The sequence below is a fragment of the Chiloscyllium punctatum genome, chromosome 23, assembly GCF_047496795.1.
Source record: "Chiloscyllium punctatum isolate Juve2018m chromosome 23, sChiPun1.3, whole genome shotgun sequence".
In the NCBI taxonomy this organism is placed as follows: domain Eukaryota; kingdom Metazoa; phylum Chordata; class Chondrichthyes; order Orectolobiformes; family Hemiscylliidae; genus Chiloscyllium; species Chiloscyllium punctatum.
In genome coordinates, this window is record NC_092761.1 from 52,415,106 (window position 1) to 52,432,938 (window position 17,833).

The 17,833-nt window shown below is 43.2% G+C and overlaps 1 protein-coding gene across 5 annotated transcripts in view; it reads left to right on the forward strand.

The window, feature by feature from the left end:
- nfrkb (nuclear factor related to kappaB binding protein) overlaps window positions 1-17,833 on the forward strand; it is a 151,277-nt gene that overhangs the window by 82,941 nt on the left and 50,503 nt on the right. For 4 of the 5 annotated variants that reach the window (XM_072592997.1, XM_072593001.1, XM_072592999.1 and 1 more), the window contains exons 19-20: window positions 5,805-5,884; window positions 13,689-13,897. In XM_072592997.1, the coding sequence (XP_072449098.1) occupies window positions 5,805-5,884; window positions 13,689-13,897 (289 nt within the window). The remainder of the gene's footprint in view (window positions 1-5,804; window positions 5,885-13,688; window positions 13,898-17,833) is intronic. The other variant, XM_072592998.1, reaches the window with a different exon arrangement.

Here is a 17,833-nt window from a genome sequence, read left to right on the forward strand (position 1 = left end):
AGGACAGAAGATAAAATAACAACAACAGGGGTTAAGATTCAGACTTGCTGAGCCTCCTCCTCCATCTCAAAAGTGATAAAACTGACAGATTGAATGGTATCAAGTATGTGATCGTGGGATGATGAAGCTTGGCGAGCTATTGTTCTCTGTGTGAGATTTGACCTGCTCATTGTGGCCAATGTGCTTATGTAATTCACAAAAGCAAAATCCAGTGCTTGCTGATCTCTGCATTTCTCACGAAGCTAACATAGGAAGAAGATCAAAATGTGTGTTAATTTTGCTATATAGATGCAAATTGTTACACAAACAGGAAATGTTTGTAATGTTCAGCAGATGTGGCAGCATCTGTGAAGAGAGAAACAGCATTAGTATTTCAGGTGAATGAGCCATGGTCACAAGTGAGGATATAGAAAGGTTTTTAAATTTTTCAGCAGGGCAAGAAATATGGGAGAGAGGAGAAAAGAGCAATCAGGAAGATTTATGGTAGAGTGGAAGGCAAGAGAGAATTAAAAATGAAAAGTGTTGATGGTGAAAGTGAGGAGGAGCTCTTAATGGGGGAAGTAAAGAAGCAAAGCAAATGAGAAAATAGGCCTTTCACTGAACCACTAAAAAATTAAGGTCCTCTTCCAATCAGCTCCCATAGCACAACGTCATCCCTGATTAAGATCAACAGCAATGTCCGGGAAAATGTAGGCTATTTTCTATATCTACGAGGCCTCCTTTCAATGAAGACAGTCATAGACATCAAACTCCCATCACATCAACTGTGCCAGCTGAACCTTCACCTGATTGAGATAGAGAGCATTTGAGACTTAAGTCCTGATTTAATGGCATCAGTGACATGTCTATGGATCAGCGTCCTAGGCAGGAGACGTCTCAAAGCAGTAGAGAGGTACCATCAGTGGAACCTTCACAAAATCTTTCAGAAAACAATCCAATACAACATCCTCTCCAAAGCAAATGTACCCAGCATCAAGATATTAATTTCTGTAAACACACTCCAGTATAGTTCAAACTCTGAAAGCAACGACCTGACTCTGGCCTTAGTTGCAGCAGAAGAACCCCAACCATCTGCAGAAATATGAGGTATCATTTGTCTTCTCTCCCTACCATCCTTATAGGGGAAACACTGATTTACACATTCTTCCTTCAATGTAACCTCTTATATTTGCTGATCACGATATGGTCTCCTCTGCATTGGAGAGACCAAATGCAGATTGGGTGACCATATTTTTGAGACTGACTGAGGAATGGAGCAAGATATCATGAAAGTTGATATTTTTAGGATACTGATAGGAAACTGGGGTAAAGACAGTTCAGAAAAAGAGTAATACTAGACTGGAAATGTTAAATATATTTCTTTCTGTATAGACGCTGTCAGATGTGCTGAGTTTCTCCAACAGGTTTTGTTGTTTTTTAAGGAGAGTGGTCTGGTACAGTTGATTTTAGTCTTTGACTTCATAGTAAATTGTTTTCACACATGATGAAGTTGACTGGGAGTTTTCTGTTTCCTATTGATCTAACCTTATGGTATCTTAGTGCACTTGTATCTTAGTGCAAACAAAACTTCTGTAGCAACAATCACTTAGGCAAGGTAGAGCTCCTTAAGTAAAAGTTCAGAAGAGCATCCTGGAATGTGCACATTCGGTAGATTAGCCATGGGGAAATACAGGGTTAGGGTAGGTTGATTTCTTCGGGGGACCGGTGTGGACTCAATTGACCAAATGGCCTGTTTCCGCACTGTAAGGATTCTAGGTTGATGTGTGACTGATATAACAGTTGGTGTGCTAAATGGTACCATTATGTTTTGGCGTCCCCAGCATCCTTCATCATTGATCCTCCCCTGGTTAACCAGACTATTGAGCCTCTCTCTGCTTAACCATACTTGTGGTATTTTGAAGTGACACGTGAGTGAAAGTGCTCCAAGTTAAATTTGAAACATTAGGCAAGACAGTCTCATGTGTCATATTATGTGCAGTCTTTTGGTTACTTCTATTACATCAGATGTATGGTACAGAAACAAGCCATTCAACCCAACCAATCCATGCTAGTGTTTATACTCCACTCAAGCCTCTTCCAATTTGTGTTCATTTATAGCTTCCATCAGAACCTCCTATTCCTTCTTTATCAAATGCTTGTTTATCTTAAATCAATCTATACTATTATGAACCCATCTGATACTGGTACTGGACAAATCAGACCCCTGTATGAAATCTAGCTCACTAGATCATACTTTTTTAAATTTTAGGTGGTGGTTAGAACATAGAACAGTACAGCACAGAACAGGCCCTTCAGCCCATGATGTTGTGCCGACTACTGATCCTCATTAGATTACTTACAGAGTGGAAACAGGCCCTTCGGCCCAACAAGTCCACACCAACCCGCCGAAGCGCAACCCACCCTCAAATTTCTGTGACCATATGCATGTCCAGTAGTCTCTTAAATGTCCCCAATGACCTTGCTTCCACAACTGCTGCTGGCAACGCATTTCATGCTCTCACAACTCTCTGTGTAAAGAACCCACCTCTGACATCCCCTCTGTACTTTCCTCCAACCAGCTTAAAACCAGCTTAGCCATTTCTGCCCTGGGAAATAGTCTCTGGCTATCAACTCTATCTATGGCTCTCATTTTCTTGTATACCTCAATTAGGTCCCTCTCTCCTCCTTTTCTCCAATGAAAAAAGTCCGAGCTCAGTCAACCTCTCCTTATAAGATAAGCTCTCCAGTCCAGGCAGCATCCTGGTAAACCTCCTCTGAACCCTCTCCAAAGCATCCACATCTTTCCTATAATAGGGTGACCAGAACTGGACGCAGTATTCCAAGTGCGGTCTAACCAAAGTTTTATAGAGCTGCAACAAGATCTCACGACTCTTAAACTCAATCCCCCTGTTAATGAAAGCCAAAGCACCATATGCTTTCTTAACAACTCTGTCCACTTGGGTGGCCATTTTAAGGCATCTATGTACCTGCACCTCAAGATCACTCTGTTCCTCCACACTGCCAAGAATCCTATCCTTAATCCTGTACTCCGCTTTCAAATTCGACCTTCCAAAATGCATCACCTCGCATTTATCCAGGTTGAACTCCATCTGCCACCTCTCAGCCCATCTCTGCATCCTGTCAATGTCCCGCTGCAGCCTACAACAGCCCTCTATACTGTCAACGACACCTCCAACCTTTGTGTCGTCTGCAAACTTGCTGACCCATCCTTCAATCCCCTCATCCAAGTCATTAATAAAAATTAGAAACAGTAGAGGCCCAAGGACAGAGTCCTGTGGAACACCACTCACCACTGACTTCCAGGCAGAATATTTTCTTTGTAGTACCACTCGCTGTGTTCTGTTGGCCAGCCAATTCTGTATCCAGATAGCTAAGTTCCCCTATATCCCATTTCTCCTGACCTTCTGAATGAGCCTACCATGGGGAACCTTATCAAATGCCTTGTTGAAGTCCATATACACCACATCCACAGCTCGACCCTCATCAACTTTTCTAGTCACATCCTCAAAGAACTCTTAAGGTTTGTGAGGCATGACTTGCCCCTCACAAAGCCATGTTGACTGCATTTAATCAAGCCATGCTCTTCCAGATGGTCATAAATCCTATCCCTCAGAATCCTTTCTAACACCTTGCAGACAACAGACGTGAGACTTGCCGGGGATTTCCCTATTTCCTTTCTTGAAGAGCAGAATTACATTTGCCTCTCTCCAGTCCTCAGGTACGACTCCAGTGGAGAGCGAGGATGCAAAGATCTTCGCAAGTGGCGAAGCAATCGCATTTCTCGTTTCCCAAAGCAGCCGAGGACAAATCTGATCCAGGCCTGGCGACTTGTCAATCTTAATGTTTGACAAAATTTTCAGCACATCAGCTTCCTCTATCTCTATCCATTCCAGCATGCACACCTGGTTTCATTCACTACAAAGTTCATTTCTTTCATAAAGACAGAAGCAAAAAACTCATTTAGGGCTTCCCCTACCTCCTCAGACTCCACACACAAGTTCCCTATGCTATCCCTGATTGGCCCTACTCTTTCTTTGACCATTCTCTTATTCCTGTCATAAGTGTAAAATGCCTTTGTGTTCTCCCTAATCCGTTCTGCCAAGCCTTTCTCGTGCCCCCTCCTGGCTCTCCTCAGACCATTTTTGAGCTCCTTCCTTGCCTGTCTGTAATCCTCTAGAGCTGACCTTAACTCTAGCTTACTCCACCTTGTGTCAGCTACCTTCTTCATTTTGACCAGAAGCTCCACCGCTCTCGTCATCCAAGGGTCCTTTATCTTACCCCTTCTTGCCTGTCTCATTAAAACGTAAACACACACAACTGCAGATTTTCTTTAATTCCTCACCAAATATTCCTGATTTGGAAGTTTCACAAATTAAATTTATATCCCAAAGAAAGTGAGTTCCTTTGAACTATCCTAAATGCCTTAATATTTGATTTGATTTGATTTATTATTGTCACATGCACAGAATTACAGTGAAAACTATTGTTTTACATGCTATCCAGGTAAATCATACATTACATAAATACGTCAGGGTAATAGACCCTGATGTAGAATATACTATTACAGCAACAAAGAAGATGCAGAGAAAGATTAATATATAAGAAGAAAGAAACAAAATTTCATTTTGGCACCCCTCCTAACAACTTCTCCAGAACTCCCTAAAAGCTTTCAAGTTCTGGGTTTTCTAAACTAGACCCAATCTTGATCATTCTAAACTAAGAGCAACACTCAGCATTGCTAACACTTCTCCATGTTTATGTTCCCTGTCGGAAACTCCACAGTGTAAATAGATAATCTTCCATGACCACTCCAGGAGGTTTGCAATCACTTACTCTCTAACATGTCACTTGCTCTCGGATAAGATCACAAATTCACAAATGTTTTTTTAAAAAAGAACTTTCACAAAAGTAAGCACGACCCACTTTGAAATCCAGACTTTAAAATGGTGCAAATATAAATTACATACCTTTCATCACACTATTCACTTCAACCCAATTCCTGTCATTACCAGTTTTATAGTCTTTGGGTAAAAAAATTTCTTCTAAATTCTCTATTGGATTTCTTGATGGCCGGAAGTTATGCTCTTTCCCACAAGTGGAACTGTTCTCCCCATAATCACTCAATAAAAACCTTTCATAATTGTAAATTCTCTGCTAAGTCACTGCTCAGCTTCCTAGCAAAAATGTTCATCCTTTCCTGATATGCATTCTGCTGCATTTTTGATGTATCCTTTAAATCCTCTCTGTGCCTTCTCCAGTTCTTCTATATCTTGTTTATAAATGATTTGGATATTGAAACTCAGTTAAGGTTCAAAATTTCCAATGATTTCAAGCCTCCACTGTGACCAACAGTATAAATGATATTACTTAGCTATAACAAGTGGCAGATGGAATTTTAGCACGCAAGTGTGAAGTGAAGTGATGCACCTTGGCAGGAGGGCAAGGGCGGATTAAATATGCCATTTTTCTAAAAGGTGTACATGGACAGAAGGACATTAGTTTCTTCCACTGGCTGCTCCTTTCTTCAAGGCATTAACTCTCCTCGGAGGTTGACTGAGTGCCAACAACCCAGTGTCTCACCGATTGGCTGCTGCTTGAGACTGTCTGTGGACTGTGTCCTGCTTGAGCTGGAAATCCTAAAAAAGTGCACAGAGTTTGCCAAGGATACTAGTGATCCTCATTTTAAGCTGCAGATGCATGCTGTATCCTAAAAACCACTTAGCTTCAGGGTAATTGACATTATTGCAATGTCAGTGGGTAACAGTCATTGAAATTTAACTCATTGTTGATCTGAATTTCTACAGAACGGATTCACCAAGCCCAGGCTGCAGCAGCCAAAGCGAAGAAGGCATTGCAACAGAAACCGAAGCTGACAACCAAGATCGTGAGTATTATTTACTCGAAAGTTGAGAAAGTTCCTGATTCCAAACCGTTTCCTTTTGGTCGGAACTCAAGAGATAGGGCCACTGCACTTGGTTCGTCATGTCATTTGTGACCTCTGTAAAGCAGCTTAACTTGCTTCACTTGAGATGTGTGTGTGTGAGAGAGAGAGAGATCCCAAGAGAGGTAGCTGGTCTGCACCGATCATTTGCTACTCGCTCATAGCAATATCCCAGCCAGCGCATGCAATAGCTGGATGAACTAGACTAATGAACTCAGAGTCATAGAGTTCTACAGCACAGACCCATGGTGATGTTGGTCAAAAGCAACCAGCTAACTATTCTAATCCCATTTTCCAACACTTGGCCCATGGTTTTGTTTGCCTTGGCATCACAAGTGTGCATCTAAATACTTCTTAAGTATCACGAGGGGTTCTGTCTCTACCACCCTCAGAGGCAGTGTACAGATTCTCAACACCCTGTGAGTTAAAAAACATTTTCCTCACATCCCCTCAAATCTTGTGCCCCTTAGTGTAACTCTGTGCCCCCTGGAATGTTGGGGCTGGCCAACTGGGGCTGTTATTAATTTTTTTTTTAAATGACTGCCTATTGCAGCTCATTTCCAGAGCCCCCATTCACAGAGGTTCTAAACAGGGAAGCAGCGACTTGGAGCATTTACAACAAATCATTAGTTCAGCAGCCCAGCTCAACACTTTCTCACTGTTGGCACGCAAACTTTCATGATCCTGTGCCTTCTTTGGAATCCGATTTGGATCTTGAATGGGACCACACATTCAGGAGATGGTGAATCAGAAAGGTGGGGTTTTGATGAGTAGATGGATTGGGCATGGGAGGGACCACAAGCCAGACGGTCTGGAAGGGGAAGAATCTACAATGACCAGGGAGCAGAATATTCAAGAAGGAGGTGTGGTGGTGAGCAGGAGGTACTGGAAGTAGAGTTAAAATTTTCTTTTATACTTTTTAAATTCTTCTATTTTAACCATCATTTCATTCACCCATGTAGGAATTTAGCAATGTATCATATTTCAACTTAAAGGGTGTAACAGTTTTGTTTTTGGTAATAGAGGTCCACAGAACTGAGCTGTGGCTTTAAAATTAATTTCCATGAGAATCTGTTTCACTTAACATTGCAATTTTCAGGAATGTAAACACAATCATATGTGATAATGATGTGAAAATTTAGTTCCTAAACAGATGCAGCTGGGTTAAGTTAGAGCAAAATCACATTGATTATTGTCAGATTTGTTTTTTTTATTTAACCAATTTTTGAAGAATAAAAGCTGTCCAGAGATATTATTTCACAACTCTGCAGCAGGTAGGACTGGAATCTGGGCCGCCCGGCACATAGATAGGGACACTACTACTGCGCCATAAGAGGGCCTCAGGTTGTTGTCTAATTTGGACTTTTTGCATATTTTTCTAATCAACCTGCTCAGGGATGTTGTTTAACACCTTTGGAGCAGGTGGAGCTTGAGCCCAGACCTCCTTGACCCAGGGTAGGGTTATTACCACTGGACCACAACAGTGCCACCAGTTTGTTGTCTGATTTTTTTAAAAATTTAACTCTTTTTTTTTATCAACCTGTTTAAGGAAGTTGTTGTCTCTAGAGCAGGTGAGTTTTGAACTCAGGCTTCTTGGTCCAGGGGAGAGACTTACTGCTGCGCCCAAGAGGGCCACCAGATTGTTGGCTGATTAGGATATCAAGGGATAGGGACCAGTTGTCAAATGGAATGAAGCATTCGTAATCTCAATCAGTGGCTAAAAGTGCTCTGAAGGGCTTTTTTTGCTGGGTTGTTCCAAAGTAAATCTGCATTAAAGGTGCATGATACACTGGGTGCTAAGCTGCAGAGCTCCTGTTACAAATCAGGCCCCGGTGAAGGAAGCAACACTGTGCAGAGAGAGGAGGGTCACCTCGTGGTCTGGATGCAATATCATTTCAATATTTGCATCTGAAGCAACTGAGTGTGAGCTTGTTCTGAAAATGGCATTACTTTAAGACAAGGCTACAGCCCTAGAACTAATTAATGCCCTCTAATCAACGATTTCAGACTATAATTAATGATTAAGCAATAAAAGGTATTGCCAATCATTAGTGCTCAGATTCTCTTTGTTGTCTTGAATTACAGGAATTGCTAACTGACATATTAAAGCTCCCTGTGCTTCACCTAATGTCATGCTGGTAGAGTTATTGACTAATCATAGAGCACATTCCATCAATTTATCTATAACAGATCCAGACCATGAAGTAAGAACCAAAGTTATCGGTCTGTCACATCTGTTACACTCATTGTGTCATTTCTGAAATTGCTCACATACGTATCCTGGAATTTCATTTCCTGCAAGCAATACATTAAGGACAAAAGAGTAACTAGGGAGAGAATATAGCCCCTTAAAGATCAGCAAGGCCACCTATGTATGGAACTACAGGAGATGGGGGAGATACTAAATGAGCATTTTACATCAGTATTTAGTGTGGAGAAGGATATGTAAGATAGAGAACTTGGAGAAATAAATAGTGATAGCTTGAAAAATGGTACAGAGGAGGTGCTGAAATCTTTAAATGCATAAAGACCCCATCAGGTGTAGCCTAGAACTCTGTGAGAAACTAGGGAAGTGATTGCTAGGCATATTGCAGAGATATTAGTATGATTGGTAGCCACAGGTATGATGCAGGAAGACTGGAGGTTGACTAATGTGATGCCCCTATTTAAGAACTGTGGTAAGGAAAGATCAGGGAACTATAGACTGGTGAGCCTGACATCAGTGGTGGACAAGGTATTGGAGAGAATTCTGAGGGACGGCATTTACATGTATTTGGAAAGTCAGGGACTGATTAGAGATAGTCAACGTGGCTTTGTGCATGGGAAATAGTTTCTCACTAACTTGATTGAGTTTTTGAAGAAGTAACGAAGAGGATTGTGCAGAGCAGTGGACGTGATCTATCTGGTCTTTAGTAAGGCGTTCGACAAAGTTCCTCATGGTTAGATCATGTGGAATACAGGAAGAACTAGCTATTTGGATACAGAACTGGCTCTAAGGTATGAAATAAGGTGTGTTGGAGGGGTGCCTTTCAGACTGGAGGCCTGTGACTAGCAGTGTGCCACAAGGATCCATTGGGTCCACTGCTTTTTGTCATTTATACAAATGATTTGGATGTGAACAAGGGAAATATAGTCAGTACCTCTGCAGATTGACATCAAAATTGGAGGTGTAGTTGTCGGTGAAGGAGGTTACCTCAGAGTACAATGCAATCTTGATGAGATGGGCTAAGGAGTGGCAGATGGATTTTAATTTAGATAAACATGAAATGCTACATTTTGGAAAGGCAAATCAGGGCAGGTCATTTTCACTTAATGATAAGGTCAGGACTTCTACACTTCATGGTAAAGTCCTGGGAAATGTTGCTGAACAAAGACACCTTGGAGTGCAAGTTCATAGTTTCTTGAAAGTGGAGTGCCTGGTGGACAGGATACTGAAGAAGGCATTTGGTATGCTTGTCTTTATTGGTCAGTACGTTGAGTATAGGAATTGAGAGGTCATGTATAGGACATTAGTTAGACCACATTTGGAATACTGCATTCAGTTCTGATCTCCCTGCTGTAGGAACAATGTTGCAACACTTGAAAGGGGTCAGAAAAGATTTACAAAGATGTTGCCAGGATTGAAGCATTTGAACTGGGGCTGTTTTCCCTGGAGCATCAGAGGCTGAGAAGTCACCATGCAAAGGTTTATAAAATCATGAGAGTGATGGATAGGGTGAATAGCTAAGGTCTTTTCCCCAGGGTCAGGGAGTCCAAAACTAGAGGGCGAAGTTTAAGGGGAGAGGGAAAAGATTTAAAAGGGGCATGAGAGAGAGCTGCCTGTATGGAAAGATCTGCCAGAGGATGTGGTGGAGGCAGATACAATTACAGCATTAAAATGCATGTGGATGGAAAGGGCTTAGAGAGATATGAGCCAAATGCTGGCAAATGGGACTACATTAATTTAGGATATCTGGTCAGCATGAGCGAGTTGGACTGAAGGATTTGTTTTCATGCTGTACATCTCTATAACCCTATAACTAAAGCTGCCTAACTTGAATGAATCAACATTTTCTGATTCCAGAATCTCCCTTCGGGGCCTTTGATTTACCAGTCACTCAGTTAAATTACGTTTCCGTAGAATATCAAATAATCATGCAATCCCACAGGAGACCTTTTAGCACATGATGTCAGTTCTTGCTCAACCAGGAAATATCTTCAATTTCACTCAGTATTGTCTACATCTTAGTGTTGCCATTTCCTCTGCCCCCTAGAACATAGAACATTACAGCACAGTAAAGGCCCTTCAGCCCGCGATGTTGCACTGCCCTGTGAAACCAATCTGAAGCCCATCTAACCTCCACTTTTCATTCTCGTCCATACGCCTAACCAACGACCATTTAAATGCCTTTAAATTTGGTCTACTACTGTTGCATGCAGTTTGTTTCATGCCCCTATTACTCTCTGACATCACTCTTATATCTATCATCCCTCAATTTAAAGCTATGTCCCCTCGTGCTAGCCATCACCATCCGAGGAAAACGGTACTCACTGTCAAATCTATCTAACCCTCTGATTATCTTGTACGTCTCAATAAGTCACCTCCATTATCTTCTCTCTAACGAAAACAGCCTGAAGTCCCTCAGTCTTTCCTCGTATGACCTTCCCTCCATATCAGGCAATATCCTAGTAAATCTCCTCTGAACCCTTTCCAAAGCTTCCACATCCTTCCTATAATGCGATGACCAGAACTGTACACAATACTCCCAAGTACCAGAGTTTTGTACAGCTGCAGCATGACCTCGTGGTTCTGAAGCTCAATCCCTCTACCAATAAAAACTAACACACCGTATGCCTTCTTAACAACCCTATCAATTTGGGTGGCAACTTTCAGGGATCTGTGTGCATGGACACCGAGATCTCTCTGCTCATCTACACTACCACGAATCTTACCATTAGCCTAGTACTCTACATTCCTGTTACTCCTTCCAAAGTGAATCACCTCACACTTTTCCACGTTAGACTCCATTTTCCATCTCTCATCCTTCGTCACTATCCACAATTCGACTGATCTTAGTGTCATCTGCAAATTTACTCACCCATCCTTTTGTGTCCTCATCCAGGTCATTTATAAAAATGAAAAACAGCAGTGGAACCAAAACAGATCCTTGTGTTGCACCACAAGTAACTCAACTCCAGGATGAATATTTACCATCAACCACCACCCTCTGTCTTCTTTCAGCTCGCCAACTTCTGATCCAAACCGCTAAATCACCCTCAATCCCATGCCTCTGTATTATGTGCAATAACCTATCATGGGGAACTTTATCAAACGCCTTACTGAAATCCATATACACCACATCAACCGCTTTAACCTCATCTATCTATTTAGTCGCCTTCTCAAAGAACTTAATGAGGTTTGTGAGGCACAACCTACCCTTCACAAAACTGTGTTGACTATCCCGAATCAACTTATTCCTTTCTAGATGATTATAAATCCTATCTCTTATAACACTTTCCAACACTTTACCCACAGCTGAATTAAGGCTCACTGGTCTATAATTACCAGGATTGTCTCTACTCCCTCTCTTGAACAAGGGGGTAACATTTGCTATCCTCCAGTCTTCTGGCACTATTCTTGTAGACAATGATGACATAAAGATCAAAGCCAAAAGCTCAGCAGTTTCCTCCCTGACTTCCTAGAGAATCCTTGTGAACCTCAATCCCGTCTAGTCGAGTAGCCTGTATCTCAGTGTTCTCCTTGACAACATTGTCTTTTGCCAGCGTGAATACTGATGAGCACTTCCTTTATGTCCTCTGAATCCTCGCACAACTTCCCACTACTATCCTTGATTGGCCGTAATCTTACTCTAGTCATTCTTTATTCCTGATATTCTGATAGAAATCATTAGGCTTTTCCTTGATCCTATCTGCCAACAACTTCTCCTGTCCCCTCCTGGCTCTTTGCTCTCTCTTTAGATCTTTCCTGCCTAACCTGTAACTCCCAAGTGCCCCAACTGATCCTTCACATCTCATCCTAACATAAACCACCTCCTTCCTCTTAGCAAGAGAGTCAACATGCTTAGTAAACCATGGCTCCCTCGCTGGATCACTTCCTCCTTGTCTGACAGGTACATACTTATCAAGGATCCACAGTTCAGTTGTGTCCATTCCCTGAAGTTTCCTTCCCCATCCTATGCATCCTAAATCTTGCCTAATCGCATCATAATTGCATTTCCCCCAGCTATAACTCTTGCCCTGTGGTATATACCTGTCCCTTTACATCACCAAAGTAAACATAACCAAACTGTGGTCACTATAACCAAAGTGCTCACCTACCTCCAAATCTAACACCTGGCCGGGTTCATTCCCCAGTACCAAATCTAATGTGGCCTTGGCCCTTGTTGGCCTGTCTACATACTGTGTCAGAAAACCCTCTTGCACACATTGGACAAAAACTGACCCATCTAAAGTACTTGAACTATCGTATTTCCAGTCAATATTGGGGAAGTTAAAGTCCACCATAACAACTACCCTGTCAATCTCACTCCTATCAAGAATCATCTTTGCTATCCTTTCCTCTCCATCTCTGGAACTATTTGGAGGCCTACAGAAAACTCCCAACATGTTGACCTCTTCTTTCCTGTTTCTAACCTCCGCCCATTCTACCTCAGTAGATGAGTCCTCGTGCGTCCTTTCTGCAACCGTACTGCTGTCCTTGACTAACAATGACAACCCCTTTTTTTTTACCATTTTCTCTGTTCTTCCTAAAATATCTAAATCACAGGACCCGCAATAATCATTCCTGTTTTGAATTTCCCCAATAATTATATCCTACTTGGGACAGTACAATTTTTTTTCACAAAACAGTTTTGTACAAGAGCATCAGTTAAAAGCTGCTGTAAGCAAAATCCTGTCTCAATGAGTGTGGAAATATCAGTGAAGTTGGGTGGTGATTGAGCAGCTGAAAGGTCACCAGTAGGCTGAGCAATAGGTACTTCCTTTCCATGTACAGAGGAACCGCAATTATCCGATATCAGATTATCTGAAGGAAATCTCGAGGTCCCAGTAGAAACATTACGTGAAAGACGTGTTTCCAACACTGATCGCGTCTTTTGTTTACAATGATTAAAAACGATCTCTGCCGAGAACAGTCCTGGACATAAGTGAAAGCCCAGGCACCGTCTCCAAATGACTGACCTCTCACCCTTTCTCCCTCTCCCCATACTTTCCCTGGAGTTCTACATAGCGGTGAACCCAAAACCCCCTTTCCCCAGATATTCTCTCTAACATTGTCTCGGACAGGGCAGAGGTAGAACTTGTCAAAAAGTTGTGTGCCTGGCTGTCTGTGTGTGTGCTATTTGGAGACTTACCCCAGAAAGGTAGCAGATGTCTTACTGTTGGTGTCCAGTTCAGCTGCCCTGGAGGGGGAGTGGGTGGCCGAGGGTGGGGGGGGAGAGGAATGTCAGGGTCACGGATGGGATTGGGGGCGGGCGGAGGGGGGGGAGGAATGTCAGGGTCACGGATGGGATTGGGGGCGGGCAGTGGGTGGGTGGGGGTTGGGGCCTCGCACGCAGTGTGCTGCTGCCTAGTCTCCCGAACAGGGAGCAGACTTCATAGAACACTCCCGAGATCTGGTGGAAAGGCATTGAATCGATTAAGCAAATGATAGATTATCCGAATGAGATAGTGTCCACCCATCTCATTCAGATAATCGAGGTTCCTCTGTATTGGGAATGGATTTTAATGTCATATTTGTTTTCTCTAGAAGTCTTCTGCTAAGGAGAGTACAACAAAGCTCCCTGTCTCTGAGCAGTCGTTGGTATCCCAGGTGTTGGCAGATTCCAGCTTACCTGTAACACCTGTAACCCCTGTAACTCCGACATTACCGGTTACTCCCACATCACCACCGATATCAACTGATGGCAACAAAGCACCAACAACTAGTGCACCAGAACTGGTGAAATCTGGTCAAAGGTCAGTTTTTACTGGTACACTCAAGTTTCACATGAAGACTGTTTATTCATCTTTTTAAATCTCTGCTTGAAGCACCAATTCATCATGTTAGAACAGTGCAATGGATATCTGATATTATGCTGTCGAAAGATGGTCTAAGAGCTTCAGGCAGTTGCAAAACCTGTCATCTGGTTGTTTATTTCCAAAGTCTTAGTTCAGTTGATAGGTTTTCTTTCCTGGGTATTCTCCCCACTTCCCCAAAAGGTGCTGGCCCTAGTGCTGGCCTCTAGTTTCCTGGGAACATGTTCTGCTGTGCACAATGGCCAGTTTCCATGCAAAAGGTAGGTATGGCCATCAGTTGGTGGAGAATTTCACAGCAGAGTCAGATTCTGCTAATTCACCACAGACCATAGACTGAACATACAATATTTCTGGGCTTGAGGTCTTAAAGCTACAACCACTACTAATGAATATAATGATCATTTCATCAAACAAGTATTGGGAAAGGGGTGTCTGCGCAAATATGTCTTCAGTTGTTAATTTTTTTTATTAGATTAGATTCCCTACAGTGTGGATACAGGTCCTTCGGCCCAACCAGTCCACACCGACCCTCCGAAGAGTAACCCACCCAGACCCATTCCCCTCTGACTGATGCACCTAACACTATGGGCAACTTAGCATGGCCAATTCACCTGACCTGCATATCTTTGGAGTGTGGGAGGAAACCGGAGCACCCAGAGGAAACCCACACAGACATGGGGAGAATGTGCAAACTCCACACAGACAGTCACCCAAGGCTGGAATCGAACCTGGGACCCTGGTGCTGTGAGGCAGCAATGCTAACCACTGAGGCACCGTGCCGCCCATTTCCTGGGAAAGGACATTGCTAAATGCTTCTAGAGTATATATATAGCACGATATCAAAACCACCCACCAAATACCCCCCCCCAAGAATTGCGTATATGAAGCAAAAAGAAAAATGGACACAATTCATAGGTCAGCACAAACAGGCTAAGTTCAGTCAACAGCATGATCTTTATCAGATTCCTATCATCACATTCCTACAGAGTCAGCATTGGCCAGAAATATAACCTGGTAGCTACGTTTACATTATGGCTACACGATCAAGTCAGCGGTGAGGATTTCGGCAGTAACTCAATCACCAGCTGACTCCCCAGACCTGTCCACCATCTACAAGACACAAGTCACGATGTAATTGCATTGTTTAGCACCTCATCCGCCATCTTAAATATTCACCCTTTCACATAATACATCAGTGGTTGTAGCTGGTATGGAGCATCTACAGGAATTAAATGAGGTTCCCTTGGCAAACTCTTCCAAGCCCTGTGACCGTAACAAGCAGAAGGACAAGGAATGCAGATGCATGGGAGCTCGACAACATGCAAGTTCCTTCCAAGCCATGCACTGGCCTGATTTGGGGATATATTCCTGTTCCACAAGGTCATCCTTCCTAAAGGAACTGGGTGTAGTTTTAAAAGGTGGCTGAGCAACTGTGTAAAAGTCAGTCGCTTAAGTTACCACATGTGCATAGCCCTACACAAAATAAAAGGGTCTTGAAGACTTAACTAGAGTCATAAAGCTGTCCAGCATGAAAACATACCCTTCAGTCCAACTTGTCCATGCCTACCAGATATCCTAAATTAGTCTAGTTCCATTTGTCAACATTTGGTCCATATCCCTATCAAACCTTCCTATTCATATAACAGTCCAGATGCCTTTTAAATGTTGCAATTGTACCAGCCTCCACTACTTCCTCTGGCAGCTCATACTCGCACCATCCTCTGTGCGAAAAAGTTGCCCCTTAGGTCCCTTTTAAATCTTTTCCTTCTCACTCTGAAGTTATGCTCTCTAGTTTTGGATTCCCCCACCGTGGGGAAAAAACCTTGGCTACTCCCCCCATGCATGCCCCTCATGATTTTATAAGCCTTGATAAGATCACTTCTCAGCCTCCGATGCTCCAGGCAACATAGCCACTTACCTATTCAGCCTCTCCATGCAACTCAAATCCTCCAGACCTGGCAACATCCTTGTAAATCTTTTCTGAACCCTTTCAAATTTCACAGCATCATATTGGCAAGGAGATCAGAATTGAACACAATATTCCAAAAGTGGTCTAACCAATGTCCTGTACAGATGCAACATGACCTCAAAACTCCTATACTCAATGCACTGACCAATAAAGGCAAACATACCAAACACCTCCTTCAATTTCCTCTCTACCTGGGACTCCACTTTCAAGGGACGATCAAGCTGCACTCCAAAGTCTCTTTGTTCAGCAACACTTCCCAGAACCTTACCATTAAGTGTATAAATCCTGCTCTGATTTGCCTTTCCAAAATTCAGGACTTCACATTTATCTAAGTGCAACTCCATGTGCCACTCCTTGGCCCATTAGCCTATCTGATCAATGTCCCATGGAACTGTAAGGTAACCTGTCCGCTATGCCTCCAATTTTGGTGTCATCTGCAAACTTACTAGCCGTACCTGCTATGATCACATCCAAATCATTTGTATAAATGACAAAAAGCAGTAGACCCAGTACCAATCCTTGTGGCACACCACTGGTCACCGGCCTCCAGTCTGAAAAGCTGCCTTCCACCACCACCCTCTCTCTTCTACCTTCGATCCAGCTCTGCATCCAAATGGCTAGTTCTTCCTGTATTCCATCTGATCTAACCTTTCTACTTTGTCCACTGCCTTTGTGAAGTCCATAAAGATCACATCCATTGCTCTGCCCTCTTCAATCCTCTTCATTCCTTCTTCAAAAAACTCAGTCAAGTTAATGAGAAATGTTTTCCCACTCAGAAAGCCATGTTGACTATCCCTAATCAGTACTTGCCTTTCCAGATACATGTAAATGCTGTCCATCAGGATCCCATCCAATAGCTTGTCCCCGACTGATGTCAGAATCACCAGCCTATAGTTCCCTGGCTTTTTCTTATCACATTTCTTCAATAATAGCATCACGTCAGCCAACCTCCAGTCTTCTGGCATCTCACCTGTAGCTATAGAAGGTTTGTTGGGGATGAAAGAGACTCATGGTTGATGTGTTGCCTCCCAGGTGCCAGGGGCCGTGGTGTCTCAGATCGTGTCTTTGGGGTCCTGAAGGGAGAGGGTGACTAGCCCCAAGCTGTGATCCACATAGGTACCAACGACATAGGTAGAAAGAGGGAGAGGGATGTAAGACAGGATTTCAGGGAGCTAGGGTGGAAGCTGAAAGCTAGAACAAACAAAATTGTTATCTCTTGTTTGTTACCCGTGCCACATGATAGCGAGGCAAAGAACAGGGAGAGATATCAGCTGAAAACATGGCTGCAGGAATGGAGCAGGAGAGAGGGGTTCAGGTAGGTGGATAATTGGGGCCCATTCTGGGGAAGGTGGGACCTCTATAAATAGGATGGTCTTCACTCGAACCAGAGGGGTACTAATATCCTGGGTGGGAAATTTGCTGAGCTATTCGGGTGAGTTTAAACTAGCTCAGCGGGGGATGGGAACCTGTGGTGTAGTTCCAGCACACAGAAGGATGAGAGTAGGGAGGACAGGGACAGGATTTCACAGTCACGGGACTGCTGGTAGACAGCAAGCTGGTTTGAAGTGTGTCTCCTTGAACGCTAGGACTATCCGGAATAAGGTAAGTGTGCTTGCATCATGGATAGGTACCTGGGACGGTTGTGGCCATTTCGGAGACATGGATAGAGCAGGGTGAGGAATGGATATTGTAGGTTCCAGGGTTTAGATCTTTCATTAAGATCAGGGAAGGTGGTAAAAGAGGGGGAGGTGTGGCTTTGTTAGTCAAGGACAGTATAACGGTGGCTGAGAGAACTTTTGACGAGGACTTGTCTACTGAGATGGTATGGGCTGAGGTTAGAAACAGGAGAGGAGAGGTCACACTACTGGGAGTTTTTTATATGCCTTCTCTGAGTTCCAGGGAGTTGG